The 18,059-nt window shown below is 42.6% G+C and overlaps 1 protein-coding gene across 2 annotated transcripts in view; it reads right to left on the reverse strand.

Annotated features, from left to right (window-relative positions):
- Nucleotides 1–4,342: 4,342 nt before the first annotated feature.
- fgfr3 (fibroblast growth factor receptor 3) overlaps nucleotides 4,343–18,059 on the reverse strand; it is a 69,042-nt gene continuing 55,325 nt past the window's right edge. Inside the window, exons 9-17 of one of the 2 annotated variants that reach the window (XM_071922515.2) lie at nucleotides 14,444–14,589; nucleotides 13,966–14,087; nucleotides 13,543–13,653; nucleotides 13,247–13,437; nucleotides 12,512–12,634; nucleotides 11,668–11,738; nucleotides 7,736–7,873; nucleotides 6,825–6,930; nucleotides 4,343–6,154 (exon numbers count right to left, since the gene is read on the reverse strand). In XM_071922515.2, coding sequence (XP_071778616.1) covers nucleotides 5,990–6,154; nucleotides 6,825–6,930; nucleotides 7,736–7,873; nucleotides 11,668–11,738; nucleotides 12,512–12,634; nucleotides 13,247–13,437; nucleotides 13,543–13,653; nucleotides 13,966–14,087; nucleotides 14,444–14,589 — 1,173 coding nt within the window. In that variant the 3' untranslated portion in view covers nucleotides 4,343–5,989. Of the gene's footprint in view, nucleotides 6,155–6,824; nucleotides 6,931–7,735; nucleotides 7,874–11,667; nucleotides 11,739–12,511; nucleotides 12,635–13,246; nucleotides 13,438–13,542; nucleotides 13,654–13,965; nucleotides 14,088–14,443; nucleotides 14,593–18,059 lie in introns of both variants that reach the window. The other variant, XM_071922514.2, reaches the window with a different exon arrangement.

An 18,059-nucleotide genomic window follows, 5' to 3' on the forward strand; every position in this document is an offset into this window, starting at 1 on the left:
TAGGGTTTCCACTTCAGTCTTTTGGTTTTTTCACTTTATTTTCATTTTTGTTGCAAGTATGTTCTTCTGGCCACCAGATAGAGCTCAACAAGAGCTTTCCAGTGATATATAATACTAATTTTCTGCCCAAATGTCCCTTCTGCACCAACCAAAACAGAAGGTTTGGCTTCATGTTTCCTGTGATGGATTATCTCGCTCTGTGGAAGTTATTTTTCACACTGGACAAGAATGAATGGCAGCAAATGAGAAAACGAGCTCTGATATCTCCAACTATGCTGACTGTGTGCAGAAACCAGACGATTGGCATAAACTTAAAAAAAAACAAAACACCAGTATTATCCTGTAAGAGGTAAACAAACCCACTGATCTGTGTACTTTGCGGTATTTTCGGTTTCCCTCATTAACATAAACTTGTGATGTTGTTCGTCGGGAATCATCAGAAAGTCAGTCTGGGGTTGTTTTTGCCACAGGAACTATTTGTTTTTCAAGCACATGCTTCTCAGTGACAGACAACCTTGACAGCGACCGCTATTATAACATGTTTATTGAAAACCTTTTTTGACAGCATAGTTTGTCAGGCACAGAGAGAGAGAGAGAGAGAGAGAGAGAGAGAGAGAGAGAGACTGAGAGAGAGAGAGAGAGAGAGAGAGACTTTTCCCAGTGGGGGATGTTTGCCCAAGGGTTGTTGTGGTGGAATGTTACAGAGGATTCATCATGATCAAAACAGGTACATTGCAACAAACAAGCTATGAATTACAAAAAAAAAAAAAAAAAAAACAGCTTTATACCAAATGGTTAGTTCCACCTTTCTATGTTAGAAACATGAATACAGAGGGAGAAAAATAAATTATGTGGGTTGTAAAAATCAAAGGAAGAACTTGTTGACAGCACACGCTTTTGTCTCGCTATACTGTTGGAAAACTTGATGTGTGGAATGCAAAATGATGCCAAGAAATGCCAAGAAAATACTGTAAAAGAAAAATAACTTCCTCTCTAAGATTCTCACAAAGTAGCTCACACGGCTAGATAAACTCTACTCATGTACATCAGCAACGTAAAAAGCGTCTCTCAAACTATAAATTAATCTGTAGTAACTCGTCGTCGGGTTAGAACTGCGTGGTAAAGCAGAAAAAACAAAAAAACAAAACAACATAAAACCATGTAAGACGGAGGAGAGCGGAGAGTGAAGCCAGACCTGAAAACTAACCATTCCAACCTGGGAAAAAAAATAAAATAAAAACATTTTTGATATCTGACTGGAAGCACGGGCATGTATCTCCGACATTTTGGGTTAAAAGTCCCCTCTGTCGAGCCGAGACAACGCCTCAATCTTCAATCCTAATTTTCCTTTTTCGTTAAATACAATAGAAAATAAATAAGTCAGTCAGAGTGGAGACGACAGGTGGTTAAGAGCCGGTGTGACTGTACATACAGTGAGCGTCCCTCCCTGGTGAGGCGTCGTTTCACGGTGAAGACGACACGTTAAAAAAGGACGAGTCGCTTTCAACACGTCTGTAACACACATCTGTCTCAGTTTTCATCAGGGCCTGACTGATATGAGTATTTGAAGGCCGATACTGATATTTTTGTATATTTTTGTGGGCTGCCGATATTCAATATCTTCAAATTTGACTGTTTTTATACCCGAAAATGACAAATATTCAGAGTTTTTAAGCCTCTGAAACATCATGGGACACTAAAACTCTCCAATGAAACTCTTCTTTTAGTGTCAGCAGATCTTTAAGGCAGACAGACCCATCACACCTATTCAATGTTAGGCCATAAACATCTTATAAAGAGTTTAGTTCCAAAATGTGATGATTTGATAAAAAAAACAAAAAACATACTAAAACAAATTATGGTAAATTTCATAGTTAAGTAGCTAAAAACACTTTTTTCACACCGGATCTCTATATTTTAGAGATACTGAATGACATAGATCAGGTAATATTTCCCCCCCCAAAATGGATATACAGCATTTTAACAGCAATATAACTCTTCATATCCTGAGACATTAGATGCATGTTGTCCCAAATGTCAAAAGCGACACGTCCATTTTAACAGTGATCCAACAGAGAGAGAGAGAGAGAGAGAGAGAGAGGGAAGAGCTGGACTGGAAAACACAAAAAGGCCAGGGAGGGCATGAAAAAAAAAAAAAAAAAAAAACGAAAATAAAAGATAAATTAAGCCAGGAGGGAAGCCTGTTTACCCGCAGCGGGACCGGGGGGGAACTACTCTACATCATCATCATCTTCTGGCTCTTCATGAAGAACAACAACGAAAGCAGATAGCTATGAATAAAAATACTCTCACCATAGGGAAAGCTTTTACCCAGCATGGAAGAATAAATTAAAAAAATACCATCCGTTTTCATTAGATCCATCCAACCGTTACAGAAGTGCCTTTTTGTCTGTCTTGTTCGCTAAAAAAAAAAAAAAAAAAAAAAAAAAAAATGGCCTGCTTCTGGCCAGAACTGCTGATTTTTTCTTTTTTTGCAATTATACATTCAAAACGTGATCAAAATGAATCGGTTAATCTCCTTTTTTCTCTTTTTCCGCTAAATTATTCCAGGCACTTGATAGACTATAGGGCCAAAACTGAACTGAAAACAGTAAATACAAATACATTGGAATTACAACAACTGCATTCTGCCTGTGCTCGGCATCTTGGGAACCCTTCACTTTACAACGGCCTTTTATTTCTGTGTATAAACCAATGGAAAAAGTACCAGTAGCACATAATAATACTGTCGGTACTGCAAAAAAAAAACATGGAAAATCTTCTTAAAAGTGTAAAAACAGAACTAAAGTACAATTACATTTGTACGTTATACATTGCCTTCTAAGTACATTACGTATTCGGGAGATTTCATGAAGTACTTATACAGTATTGTGTAATTATAATACGTTTCCACAGGTAAATACACAGTAATAAGGCCATTGTACAGTCAAGTGTTGCCACTTTTTCCATGTAGCAGCGAGTGAATCATGTTTCTTTACCCTTCAATGCCACTTGAACATCGCTTTCCCTTTCATGACTTTCGCTAAATATAGACTCTGTAAACATTTAAACCCTTATTGTTTTGGGGGGTCAGCTGGAGAGAAACGACTGCATATAAAGGGGATGGGGAGTGTGTGGGGGATGGGGGTGGGGGGTGGGGGGTGGGGGTTATCATTTGGCAATCCCATGATCCTTCCCTGCACATCGAACCGCGGCGCTCCTCCTACATTCCCGCCGACAGTGCAGTATTTGGTTCAGAGATTTCGAGAAACGCGGTGAAATAGAAATAGTACGTTTAAGACTAATTTGGCACTTTTCTCAGCAAACTGCGCTCGGAGGATCCACCACATCCGTAACTTACACACATACATATAATACATGCTTCAGAGTCTCCTTTGACAAAACTGATATTTTTTTTTATATTTATTTATTTATTTTTTGTGCTGTGTGATCTGTACGCCGCACAGCATGCCTTCATTTCAGTATTAACACTATAGAGCAGCGATATCATCTCAAGCTTCTGGGCAGGTTTTTAGTAGAACTCAAGCACACAAGGACAAACAGTTAGAGACGACAGAGGACCGGATCGACCCTGTGACCTTTCTGTTGTCGCTCTAACTAACTACCTACAACTAGCCAGTACAATAAAACAGCTGAAGACTTCCTTGTTTGGAAGTTAGGCTCAATAGATAGGAAGTCCGTCATTATTTGAAGCCTTCAGAAGGAGCTTTTAAAGGAAAAATCCACCCTGAAACTCTTCAACACCGTTTAAAAACAGCTATTGGTGATGTACTTTTGCATTTCTCAGGCCCATTTTGGTGGTTTGGCGGTGTATTTGTCGTCTTCCCGTGGATAACCGGCCAAATGTAGACGACATAACGCCATGTGGAAAAGGTTTTGGTGTCAGTCCCTCAGAATCAAAGAGCGAGGACTTCTTTCTAGAGCTGGTATTTTGCACCGAGAGACGTTCAACAATCATACAGGGAGAAATCCATCGTAGAAGAGGAGAGAGACCGATTTCTCCACCCGCAGGAGCAGGAGAGAGACCAGAATGCAATGCAGCAGAGAGACGTGTTTTGAGCTGGGCGACTACCTACTTTTTCTAGACTGGAAAAACTCTCTTGCTCTTTCTATGCTATCACTATCTACATGTTTAACCCACAGCTGAATGCAACAAGTTCAGGCACGTTCTCTGGAAGGTGCTGAAAGGCATTCTGGGTAGTAGACGAGGCAGGTTGAGGGAAAGTGTGTAAACTACAACATTTCATCGCAAAATAACTCCTGGAATGCGTTGAGCATCACAGGCTGATGATCTAACAGCGTAAGAGTGGACTTTCCCTTTAAAACCAGCTGATGAGTTTCTCTGAAGGCTTCGTTTACACTTCCTTTACACGCTAGCTGCAGATGTTCAGTATGTCTCTGAGTACTTGAGTCGTACTAAAAGGCCTCTCTGGTACGAACATATTGCGAAGCGCTGCTATTTCTTGCCCAGCAAGAGTTAATCGTTGCTTTGATATCGCAAACGTCAACTTTTCAAACCGCGGTGCGAAAACGTCCGACTCCCTCGACCCGACAGATCTGCGGGAGCTTCGGGTTCACGAGTCTTTACTCTGGCAGTCGAATCACACTCGCTATCAAAAATCATCTTAGCATTTGTCATACATTCTTTTTTTCTTTTTTTTTACTGTAAACAAACAAAAAAGATGGATCAAAAAACCAGAGAAGTAAAAGTCTGCCAGTTGTGAAAATAACGTCGCAGTTCTATTGTAAAATAAGTTACAAAAATTGAAATAAAAATCTTTGCTTACAGTACTAAAATCCTAAACTAGATCTTTCGAACTTAAGAACCACATGTTAAGTCTATAAATATCTTTACAAATATACACGTTAATTATTCAAATAAACCTTTTTTCGTATCACTTTAAATGATTAAATGTCTTACACGGTCATGACAGTGTCTTCTAGATTGCAATGCTTCGATCCTAAAACAATACTTTAAAAAAATGAAATTTTTTGTCTTTTAAGTACATGGCTGTGGACAGCAATATGATACATATTTGCATTTATATATTTACAATAAATCATTTTTCTAGATACATACAAAAACCCCCTCCAAAGCTTACTTATTATTGAATGGCCCTGAAACACTGCAACTTGACCTCACGCCGGAGGAGGATTTTTTGTTCCATGGTTCTCCAAACTGCTCGTTCAGGAGGATAAAACATGACAAATTCATGAATAAACACCTTTTTATATGTCATGTGTATCCGTGTATCTTGAGTATCTCCGTCTTCTGTCAAAGCTGAGATGGCCGAGCGAGTGATCGGATTGGTTCAGACTGCGTTTGGAGGACCAGAAGTGTCACGGGAAGAACAAGTCACATTATTGAGTCGATTCTGGCGTTGCTGGTTTTTCTTGCTGAACGGATATTCTCGTGCCGCGATCGAAGGGCTCCGTGCGGCAGAGAGGAGAAGGTCCGAGGTCCTCGCCCACCTCGCCGAAAAAAAAAATGCCCAGGATCACCGACCAGTCACTGACCAATGCCCTTCATTCCCTCCTCTTACATCCTTTTCTGTTTTTTTTTGTTTTTCAGTCCCAGGAGGTTTATCCCGGTAGGCACGGAATGGTTTTAACCCCACAGATTGTCAATAACAAAAGACTGGCCCGAGTACAAAAATATAATTTCATTTCCGAGAGGAAGAACAAAGAAGAAGAAACATGGTCACAACGGCAAAAAAATAATCGATCCTTCAATGCTTAAAGAGTATCTTGGGGGAAAAAAGAGGAAACCTCATTCAACTGAATTTCTACCAAGAGTTTTAAGACGAATCAAAGAGCTGAAGCACTGTGGAAGTATTGCATGCGGCGTCGTTTGTGTGTTTCTTTTTTTTTCCATATCTTGAGGAGTTTGTCGGAGAGACGTCACTGAGGTGATAACGAGTCACACGTCGGGGTTCACCCCCCCCCATGCCGCCCCCCTGCTGGGGTTTTATGTCCTGATCACCCCGTTGCTGGGCAGCTGTTTGGGGAGGCAGGGCTCGTCGGGCAGCGGGTCGTGGGCGAACACCGAGTCGTCTCCCGAGGAGCAGGTGCTGTTGGAGTCCTGACAGGTGGGGGAGTACTGCTCGAACGGCACCGACAGGTCCAGGTACTCCTGCCAGAGGAAAGGTCAAAGGTTAGCCTGCCGTGTCACAGTACAATCCCCTCAGGACTCTGCTGAAAAGGGCTGTGTCACATAATTTCATTTGTTGTTTCGTTTTATCTTATTAGTAGTAATATTCTATATTATCATACTATTAAAATATATTTTTATGTATGAATTTATTTATTCATTTCCCTACCACTGTTTTTTTCCTATAGTCTAGGACAGTCAATCAATATTTGCAAAAATAATTATCTTTTTCTTTTTGCTGCCTGTTTGTTAACTATACTAATTGTTGAATTGCGATATATATAAAGTTATTATTATTATAATAAATTGGCATGAGACTACCAGAGGTGCAGCAAAACTTTTCTTGTTTTGTTCCAATCAATTGAACCAGATATTAAACTGGAAGATGTAGTAAAGTGAGAAAGTAGTGAATTCGACCAGCTTAAAGTGTATCAGCACTACTGTCTTTGTTCCACAGGAAAACATAAAAAGCTTGAGATGAAAATCTGTATTGCAGCTTGGTCAGAAAGTGACAGCCATGAGGTACGACTTCCATCAAGTCAATGATTACAAAAAAAGTGTAAGGTGAAGGCAGAGTAGAGTTTAGTTTAACAGCTCAGCTAACTCCTGTTGTTTCCACTGTCAGAGGTGACAGCGATGCGACGGGACTCACATCAGTGGAGGTCATGGATAAAACCCGGTCATGATCTTCCACCAGCTGTCTGAAGGTCGGCCTCTGAGACGGCACAGCGTGCCAACACTCCCTCATGATCATGTACCTGAAACACAAGGTGAAGATCAGTTATATTTATACATTTATCATATTTATGACATTTATGATACATCACTATAAACTGACACCAAACCCAAACTCCTCAAAGGAAACTCCAAGACTGTAAAAATGTTATATTTATATAGCACAGAATGTAAGTTTATTCTGCTGTTACACTGACTGTAAATCACAGTGGATAGAAGAGGCAGCTAAATTCCTAAAATGTGTATAAATGAATATACAGATATATGATTTATATTTGGATTTTAGATTGCATATATTCATCGATTCCTACTGATCTTGTGCCTGCAGTTGGATGGTAATGATCTGTAATTAAAGCTGATACTGTAAAGTCATACTGACATGCATGAATTCCACCTCAAAGACTTGTTTCTTCCCTTTAATGTTGGTAATTTAGGTATTTTAAGCTCATTGCACTGTGAGTCACTCCGAATATCTGCTAAATGTCTAAAATGTAAAATTTAGGACTGGAAGAATATCACATTTTACCCTTCTGAATGTGTTAAACATGCAAGAATAAAGACATTTTATTGAATACTTATTTATAGATTTCTGTATCATATAGGATATACAGTTCTTTGGTGCTTTGGTGGCTCTGCAGGCGAAGATGTAAACCATCAACGCCATGGGTTCAAATCCAACTCATGACCTTTTAGCGTGCATCATCCCCTGTCTTTCTACCTGATCTTTTCTGTCTCCTTCCACTGTACAAGTCGGTTTATTTGCAGAGTGCTGAATCCACTAAACTGATAAAGCAGAACTAACAGAGGGTCATTTCTAACGGGACATACAGTTCATGGGTGCAGTTGGCGGGCTTGTCCATCCGATGTCCCTCCTTCAGCAGTTTAAAGAGCTCTTCTACTGGGATTCCTGGGTAGGGTGAGCCTCCCAGCGTGAAGATCTCCCATAGTAACACACCATAGGACCACCTGAACACACACACACACAAAGGATAAAGATTAGGGGATCAAACGGCACGACGCCTGGAGCAGTCACGGTTCAGGAAGAGGGTGACGTTCCCCGGATACTATGATCGATCTGAGCGGAGAAATATTGATCTTCAATAATGTTTACAGCACTCAGTTTAAGAATTCCTCTGACATTCCTGCTGTCTGGGACGGTCGATCAATATCTGTAAAAATCAACAACTCTTCCCTAAAGCCAGACAGCAGAGAAATAAGACTCAATCTAGTGGTGTCATCGGGTATAAAGTCTGAAGCTGCTCCACACTGAGGAACAGGAGGCTGATAGTTTTCTGTATGAAGATATTTGAGCTGACAGATAATGTCAGGTAGGAGACTTCTCTCTCCTGCTCTAATGTGAAGCTCAGCTGTGAGCGTCGCTACTAACAGAGAGAAGAACTCACATTATTCTCATTGCTATGCAACAACTTGCAAGCTATTTCATGCGTTTTTAACTGACTAACCTGAAGAGAGTTTTATCATCTCGTCCAAGAGCTTCGCCCAAATCAGTGATTCTCAACCTTTTTCATATCAAGGATTTAGTCCACATCAGAGCCACAGACCCCCCATTTGATGAGATTTTGTCTCTCTGACCCAAATTTGAGAATATATTTATTGTTAGATATGATTTTGTCCAGAATCCCATGACTATCTGTATTGTAGGTAGAGAGATAACAGTGAAAATATGATCAAAATAGTGTCTTCTTCTACGTTCTCTAATTGCGTTAACTTCTTGTAAATGAAATAATGGTGAAGTTTTTTTTTTTTTTTCTCGCGCTGACGTAATGCACGGTGCGGTTAAAGTTGAGACTTTGGAGCCCGACGTGCCGCGTCAAAAATGCTAGACACATAGTTGGGATGAGATGCACAAAAACCCCACTGAAAATAACTGAAAAAAGACGCAGACCAGATCAGCGCCCTATGGTTTTACTCTGGAAGAAGTGGAAGAAGTTGTTTATATTGCTTGTGTGTCACCAATATAATAAAAACCTCCTTGGGTGCCTTAAAATTGGTACACTTCCAGCATACCTAAACAGACAAACTGAATGCAAAACATGCATGGAAACACATATTGTATGGTTACTTGGGCTGTGGAAAAGCCATTTTAGATCTGCTCTCTTATTCCTGCAAGCTTTCTGAATGCAGACCCCCGAAGTGAAAGACCGCCACGACCAAATCCTCCCTCCAATCCAAAAACTCGTATACTGAGCCGCCGTCCCGTTCTGTGGCAGCAGCTTGAGTGAATCGGGCCATTCTTGCTAAATGGGTAAAAAATGAGGGAAGGTAATCAGATAATGGGCGGTCTATTAACCCAGTGTACTATTGTTCGGCCATTCGTCCGGTGAATCAGAGTCGGGGCCCCTCCTCCCACTGTAGCGCTCAGCAGGCTTAATCTAATTATCCACGCTCCGGTCCAGAGAGTGGAAAACAGCAGCTATACTGGCCGGCCCGGGCTAGTCAACCCATCCAAACTCAGAGAGAGGGAGGGAGAGAAAGGAAGGGAGATTGAAAGGCAGAGGGCTAGAGATCAAAACAGAGAGGGAAAGAGAGAGAGAGAGAGTTGCAGGGAAACAGAAAGAGAAGCGAGAGCAGCAGCAGCGGAGAATAATTGGCCCGACGACGGATCAGTAACTAACTCATTATCATTATTGTGTGTTGGACACAAACAAAGCAGGTTTTCGGGGTCGGGACGGGTTCACGCTGTCTCCTCCCAGCATGGGGAAGAGCGCTGGAGTCAGCAGAATGAGCCGTAAACACTAGTGGGGGGGAGGGGGGGGGGGGGGGGGGGGGGGGGGCAAAGACGCACGCTGTTTATATTCAATACCAGTCATCAGATGAATATTCACAGGCCATTAGGTGCTTAATATGGGGAGGCAATCAAGATGTAAACACTTAATTTTTGTTATGGCACCTGCAGCAGTAAGAGCTGACAGTTTTAGGGATGAGAATGAAGGTCACCGTCACTGTGGTGTTTGATTCTGCTGATTTAATTTTGCTCTGCATGCAGGAGAGCAGCTAAAAACCTTGGTGTGTGTGTGTGTGTGTGTGTGTGTGAGAGAGAGAGAGAGAGTGTATGGTGGTTAGGGAAGTGGGTAAGGATTGACCGATGTGCGTTTTTGAAGGCTGATACCGATGCCGATAGCTGATATGTGGTGCCGACATTCAATATATTCAAATTTGACCGTTTTCATGCCAAAAAAATCTAAAAAATACAAGGATTCACCGTTTTCTCACGATTTTTTTTTCTTTTTTAGGATGGAAACGCCTCTGAAACAGCATTTAGATCATCATGTGACGCTAAAACTCTCCACTGAAACCCAGATTAATGACATTTTTAGGTTGCTTAGCAGCTCTTTAAGGCAGAGTTCATTGTTTTTTCATTGCAGTAAAATCAGATCCTCACCTCCATCATATCAGCGGTGGAAAACACTGACTGGCTGACATTCGATAGTTATTAAAAAGGTCAATATTGGCCCGATATAACTGGCAAAACAATATAAATGTAACCCTGGTAGCGGGGTTTAAACATGAAAGTGAATTCCTTCCCAAACTAATTCCAGTAGAAGTTGTTGCTAGATATCACAGCATGATAGTGTAAATTACTTCAGAGAGCAAACGGCTTCTCTGTACAAAAATGTGTAAAAGTACACAGTAAAATTCCTATAAAAATGGTTCATGGAAAATCCCTCAGGGGTGTAAAATCCCTGACTGTATTTTATGTATTTTAATGTCAGTTGTGCTGCTGTACGTTTTGGTATCTTCACTTCTTTTGTTGCTGCTTGTGTGTGTAGATGTGGGATTGGGTGAGTTTTTGAGGAGTTTTTATTTTTATTCCCGCTCCCCCTCTGTTTTGGTGTAAGATATTTCATTAAAGAGTATCACAGGTCAAAAGTCAGAGTCCCCTGGGGTGTGTGAGAGTAAACTGGCCGGAGAGCGACTACTGTATAAAGGGGGGGGGGGGGGGGAGTCTGTAATCCAGACCTGCTGAAATAACAGAGCGGTCTGAATCTCCTCTCGGCCCGTTCCCAGTCTAGTGTAATCACACGGCGAGCCAGTGTTGACAGGGGCCCGTGTTTGACTTGGATGGCTGTGCTGGGGACAGGGAGTCTGGCTGCAGCCGGCGGGTGGGGGGTGCGGGTGTTTAGGGGGTGTGCCCCCCCTAAAGTCCCTATCAAAAGACAGATTGACTTTGTGACCTCCCCACCCAAACTCCCCTTTCTTCTCCTGATCGCAGCCAACACAGGAGCAATCAGCGAGAATTGAAGAGAATCCGAGGTCGTAAAAAGAAAAAAAAAAAAATGTTTGTCCCGGTTCCTTTGAAACGTTGTGGAAAAACCCCGCGGGGAAACACCTCCAGATAAATCCACTGACCCTCTTATCTCCCGCTATTCTGGGGACGGCTGGATTTACACTGATAACACAACGCTAAGATGTCGGGGCAGCGTGCCGTTTTTGTCTCTCTGATGTCATATCGGGAGATTAAGGAACAAACGCGGCGAGGAATGTGGGAGCCGCTGATACACAAGGAGCTCAGGATTATCAAGCGAGCGCAGATGACAGAGAGCGGCGAGAGAGCGGGGAGAGATGGTTTCGCCAGGCGGAGGGAACGCTATGAATCCATATTCACACGCACGCAGGCGTCGCTTTTGATGCTAACGCGCTAAGTCATGATATTTCAACACCCGAATTCCTCGGGTGTACAGCGCCGGCACATGAGTGGACAGTTGGCGTGTGAAGCGGGCCGGTTTGTGCAAACTCACACGTCGCTCTGGTGCGTGTAGACCCGGTCGAACAGAGCCTCCGGAGCCATCCATTTCACGGGCAGACGACCCTGCAACAACACAGGCACAACAGAACCGCTCAGTCAGCAGAACCATTCTGTACGGACCAGACACGTCCGCCAAAACATCAACACCTGATCCCGCCATGACCTGCCACCCCAACCCGGCTCTACCAAAGCAAGCCATGCACAAAGTGGTGCCTCTGTGATGGCTGCATCTTTACCCCAAACTCCTGCCTGCACACTTCTGCCAATACACACAAATGAGGATTTATGCGCTGTGCAAATCAGGCAAACTGTACAAAACAGAGAAAAAGCGCTGAAATCTAGCTGCATCTGCAATACTGTATGAAGGCAAAAGGCAATAACTGCTCAGTGAAACTGAGACAAATGGCTTTAAAGTTTTCATTACTGCCACAGCAAGTGACTTGACAGAAAATCTTTGAAAATGTGTTGATTTGTCGACTTGTTATCGTTGTATCCTCTGACTTAACGCTGATATACAATGACATGAAAAAATGTCATTTTCGACCAAGAGTGGAGTTACTGCCTTCCTTGGTATGGCAGTACAGTATAATAAGTACAGTATAATACCCAGTAAACTGTCCTGATGTGGACTGCAGATGAAAATGAGCTAAAGCTAAATCTGGTACAATACATCAAAGGGCAACATTTATGTTTAATATTGTACACAGTCCCTTACAAATAAATAAATACATAAATACCACCCGTCCTGTACTGGATGCAAGTCAAACCAAATGCTCAGAATGAATTACAAATACTTTCTGAGCCACTTCTGACTGAGAATATTAAGTAAGACTCACGTTGGTGGTCTTTTTGTAGTAGTCTATATTGTGCACGTCTCTGGCCAGACCGAAGTCGGCGATCTTCATAACGTTGTCCTCTGTCACAAGGACGTTTCTGGCTGCCAGGTCTCTGTGGATACACTGCAGGAAGAGGGAGAACACACACATCAAACATGTTGCATCATGGACGTCTCTCTCTCTCTCTCTCTCTCTCACACACACACACACACACACTTTTGACAAGGTTATAAACAAAAATCGGTAACGTGGGAAAAAAAAAATAAAAAAAGGGATTTAAGGGGGGAGTAAATTGCCAGGAATTACATTTTCTTTTTCCAATCCTGATTCTTTCCTCACCCTAAAATATAACCTTAACACTAGAAAGGCCAAGCTGTGACTTTTTTCCTGGACCCAGTCATGAGTCCAGGTCAAAATCATGCGAGGAAATATGAGTTATAATTATATTTACTCTCTTCATTTGACAGCATTTTGGCCTTCTCTTAGACGCCCCAAAATCCACTTAACTTTCTAGTGTTAAAGTATCTAGTATTAAAGGAGCGAGGACCGCCCCAAAACGTCCTCACGTTGCAGGATTTCCCTCATCTCTCTACGCTTGTGAGGACATTTCATGCACGAGGCGACATGCAGACAGACAGAAACACACACCGAGGCTCAGATCTAACACCGAACACAAAGTATTTGCATGTCAACACGTATCACCCCCATCGCTACCACACTGTCATGGCGGCTAACCTTCTGCGAGGCCAGGTACTCCATGCCTCGGGCCACCTGGTAGGCGCAGGACACCAAGTCTTTGAAGGTGAGCTGCTCGTCGGGGATTTTACACGTATCGAAGGAGTAGTCCATGCCTGGAGGCCGCCGCGCCCGCAGGTACTCCCGCAGGTTCCCTTTGGAGGCGTACTCCACCAACACGTACAGCGGACCTGCACACAGGAGGACAGGAGGTCAGGGGTCAGGGGGTCAGAGGTCAGCGGGACAGTGGCAAGTATGTTCATTATCTCCTCCGTTGTGCTGTATTGCGGACTCACCGTCCTGCGTGCACGCTCCCAGCAGGTTGATAATGTTTTTGTGTTTTCCGATCATCTTCATCATCTCCATCTCCGACACCAAGTCTGACAAGTCTTTATCTGTGGCGTCATCTGAGAGAGAGAGAGAGAGAGAGAGGGAGAGAGAGAGAGAGTCAGAACAAAATGATTTATGAAGCGCTGTCTACAAAACTTGCTTGTCAGTGAGTGTTTTACTGAGCAACAAAGGACAAAAACACAGATAACGAGTGAAAAACATCGTAAATTTCAGGATATGAGAGATATGAGACGAGGACTTGTGCTTGTGAATGAGAGAGAGATAAATATTTACAAAGAGAGGGAGTGCAAGAGAGAGATTTAGAGAGAGAAAGAAAGAAAGAAAGGTTGTGTGTTAATTCCTGGAGCGCGGCGGCGATAATCACCGACCTTTCAGCATCTTCACAGCGACAGTGAGCGGCTTGTTGGGTTTCTCCTTGTCGATGCCGACCGCCTCGGCCATCACCACCTGACCGAAGCAGCCTTCTCCCAGAGGTTTACCCAGCGTCAGTCTGAAACACACCGAGGAAATATTACAAACTGTCTTTTGCAGGTAAATTTTGTAGCAAATAGTGTCGTATTATTATACAATTCCCCCTCCTATTTCTATGTAAATTCTAATTTGAATTAGATGTGTTTGATTGCCAAGTACATTAATGTGGAGGAACGTCTGTGACCTTAATGTATTGACGGCTTATAGATTTTCACAGCACATACTGAAGCATCATGGTACAATGACAACAGTACAATATCTGCCAATTCTGAAACAAGTTGCTGTAATATGTTTATAAAATAGCAGTACAAGCCTAATACCTAATACTAATCAGTGATAACAGTAGAGCTTCAGTATTAGTTTTCCTTCTCTCACCTGGTTCGAGAAAACTCCCATTTGGGGTCGGAGGGCAGCTCCAGCTCGGAGACGTTGGCCAGCATCGGGCCGTCGCTGGACGACAGGCGGGCGATCCTCACCAGCGGCGTGTTGGAGTTCATGGAGGAGTTGGAATCCAAGGAAACCTGCTTGGGTGCAAAAAAAGAGAAAATGTTATAGTCTCTGAAAAGGGGCGAGGCGATAGAGTCTTGAGGAAGAGACAGAGGAGAGAGAGAGAGAGAGAGACACTAAGAAACACTAACCTTTAATCCTTATTCTAACCTCGGTCTTCTGAAAACTAAATCTAATCTTGTATTGTAACCTTAGTTTTATTAGAAGAAGTGGAAAAACTCTGCCAAATGAGTGGGATTTCATTTGCATCCAACACAACTCAACATGCTTCAAAAAATGTCTTTATTGTAGATTTCAATTTACATTATCTTGAGACAATTGGTGTAATTTAGCTTATTTCATGTCAGTATAGTTTCACGGAAAACTCAAAACAAGTGAAACTGCATTGGAAAAAAGTGAAATCATCTCATCCCATTGGCAGATTTATTTTCACTTGGTTGAACACTGGAAAGACGAACAGACCAAGGCCAACAAGCCATCAATTGAAAGTGTTAAATGTAATTATAACAACTATTTCCTTGCAAGATTGTGAAAATGTTAACATTTGTTTGCACAGAAAGAGGGTGTAAAAGTCATGGAGGGACATTTTGAAGAGATATTTCACTTCTAAAACTCAAAACAGCCATCAGTTGACCTTGGAAGAAAAACAGGATTTCAGGACTGAATAAATGATTGAATAACTCGGAGCGGAAACATCGCGCATCACAGGACCTATGTCAGAGCTCTTTCAGCAGGACTGAGGTTCTTTTGAAAAACGGTTGAACTTCTGACTTTTACAAACAGCCAGCCCCGTGGCGGCGTGCAGCAGGAAGGAGGCGGTAACAAAGACAAATGAAAGAGGACGCAGCGGCGGGCGGGCTGGAGCGGCGAGATGGGCCGGTACGTCTCGATCCATCAGCCGGCTCCATTTCCAGATCGGCGGTCCCGCTGCTGAGCCCGTGGGCCGCACATCCTCCCTCCATTTATCTGATGCTGCGGGGCGCTGACGGCTCCGGCCCTCGGTTTGATGAATCTGTTTGTGTCAGAGTCTGCCAACTCTTCCCCTTCAGGTGGGGTCTTGAAACAAACATGTCCACTTACCAGACTTCCCCTCCTCAACTTCTCAGCTGGGGGAAAATGAGAAAAAGGCTTCGAAGCAAGAAAAAAAAAAAAAACCCAGCCCCGACCGCAATTTCAAAGGCATGAAAAGTAATATCTGATAGAACATGCCAGGAGGTTTATGGGAGATTTACTCAGAGTTATGAAAAAGAACCGAGCGAACCAAGAGATTAGCTTTAACAAAAATGAAGCAAAGATTACAGAAAAATGCAATAAGGTCTTTCTCTGGACTGCCTTATAAGACCATGTATATGGATGCAACAGACATAGAAAAGGCTGCAATTAAAGTGTCTTTCCAAGATGAGATATCCACCACGTGAAAAAGCCGACGCCTACTCTCACAACAAGATTGCTTTCATGAAAGAATAACTAATTCAGGAAGAAACACATTGGAGTTATTAACTATTTTTACAGCCCTTGCCTGCTAAATCCCTAACACTGTCAGGGATGAAATCGTGTGTGCTTTCTCAACGATTGAGTGATGACTTTCAAGTAATAGTTTTCTTTTCTAAAAATGGATCTATCGCGTTTTGGAGCGCAACCCTTCAATTATAAAGCTGGAAAGCTGGAACACACACACAACCGCACGGCCGCAGCGAGCTGTGTACTGTATACAGTAGGAGGCGAGCAGGGTGGGGCATTATGGGTAATCACAAGACTCTTTCACGTAGACGTTCAGCAGACCCTCTTATCCAGAGCAACTTAAAACGAGGGCAACAATAGAATAAAGTTTAGTTCCTAGATCGCCAATTTTGCAATCAATAAGGAGTGAGTGACTTATAATATTCTGAAGATTAGATAATAGAGAGAAGTGCTATATAAAGAAATTGCAATTTTTTTGACAAGAGCAAATGAGAGCGACTACAGGAGGAAGATGAGAGAGAGGCAATATGATTTATTAGGGACAGGGAAGGACTGCAGAACTCGAGTCCGGTTGCCAGAATCATTTTTTTGCCTTCTTGGATTTGTCTCGGTCTCGTTCCTGTTTTGACTCTGACCTGTCTTGGTCTAGCCACTAATGGACGTTGACTCAACTTTTTTTCCTGCCTAAAAATATATATGAGAAGGCACTCGGAGAGCGCAAACCTCCGCCAACGCTGAACAATTCTACAATTTGCTGTTACACCCAAACACATCATTCCTATCCCTTAAATTTTAAGTTTAATTGATTTCTTGACCCTGTAAACACACCCTTAGGATTTGGAATAAAGTCTCTATCTCCGTTAGTTTCATAGTTATGGCTAAAAAACGATAATCATCTAATGGCGGAAATCCCAGGTCTGGATCGCCATCGAAATCAAGTTTTCCTTAGCCCAGGGCCGATCTGGTCACCAAATTTAATGGAAATCTGCTCATAAGTTTTTGTGATATCCTGCTGACAGACAGACAAACAAACAAACTAACGGGTAAAAACATAACCTCCTTAGTTGAGGAAAAAATGGGTAATTGTCTTGATGTTTGGTTCATTTTCTCCAATCGCTACAATCAATTTAAGAGATTCCAACCTGTAGAAACCTCTATAAGTAATGGGCCTCAAATTTCTACGCATTGATTAGTTGGATGTTGAAGTAAAATACGGAGCTCCTCCAGATAGATCCACATCTCTGTTCATTCTTAAGAAACTCCTTAACCATACATTTGGAAATACATGTACAGTGTTTATTGCCTATTCTGGTCTTGAATAGGACACGATTTTCTCTGGTCTTGGTCTCGACTCCCTTCGGACCCGATCTTGGAACTGACTCGGACTCGACTAAGGTGGTCTGGCCTGCCGCCCCGGGAGCGGTGCGACGCGGAGCGTTTTTCAGACTGCAGGCCCTCTCCGGTGGAAATGCAGCTGCTCCACTTTATGTTTCTCTCAAAGCAGTTGAGGGGCGAGTGTGCGTTACACAGAGAGTGAAATCTAACACTAACACTGACAGTCGCAGGAGGGCATAAATATCCCTCGGCTGAATCTGCTCCAAGATAAATGTGAACACATGTCACCAGCTTGATGCCTTCCAGCGTCCGCACGACGTCATCAACACAGAGAGAGAGAGAGGGAGAGAGAGAGAGAGAGAGAGAGAGAGAGAGTAGAAGTTCCCCTTCATGTATTTATCCTTTATCTTTCCTGCATCTATCCTGCGTACAATTCTTTATAATAAGCTAGAATATTATAAAACAAATCTGTAATGCAGGGTTCCCACGCCACGGCCCCCAATGCAAAAAAAAAAAAAAAAAAAAAAAAAAGGAAATTCCATGATTTTTCCATGACTTTCCGCAACTAATTTGCAGCGCTTCCATGAGCTAAAAATGTTATTCCTTCCTGGTTTGCTAATGTTGTTGTAAACAGTCTGGTTTCCACTACAGTTGGGTTTGCTTTGGAGGAGGAACAGCTAAAAAAACC

The sequence above is a fragment of the Centroberyx gerrardi genome, chromosome 17 (genome assembly GCF_048128805.1).
Source record: "Centroberyx gerrardi isolate f3 chromosome 17, fCenGer3.hap1.cur.20231027, whole genome shotgun sequence".
Classification (NCBI taxonomy): Eukaryota; Metazoa; Chordata; class Actinopteri; order Beryciformes; family Berycidae; genus Centroberyx; species Centroberyx gerrardi.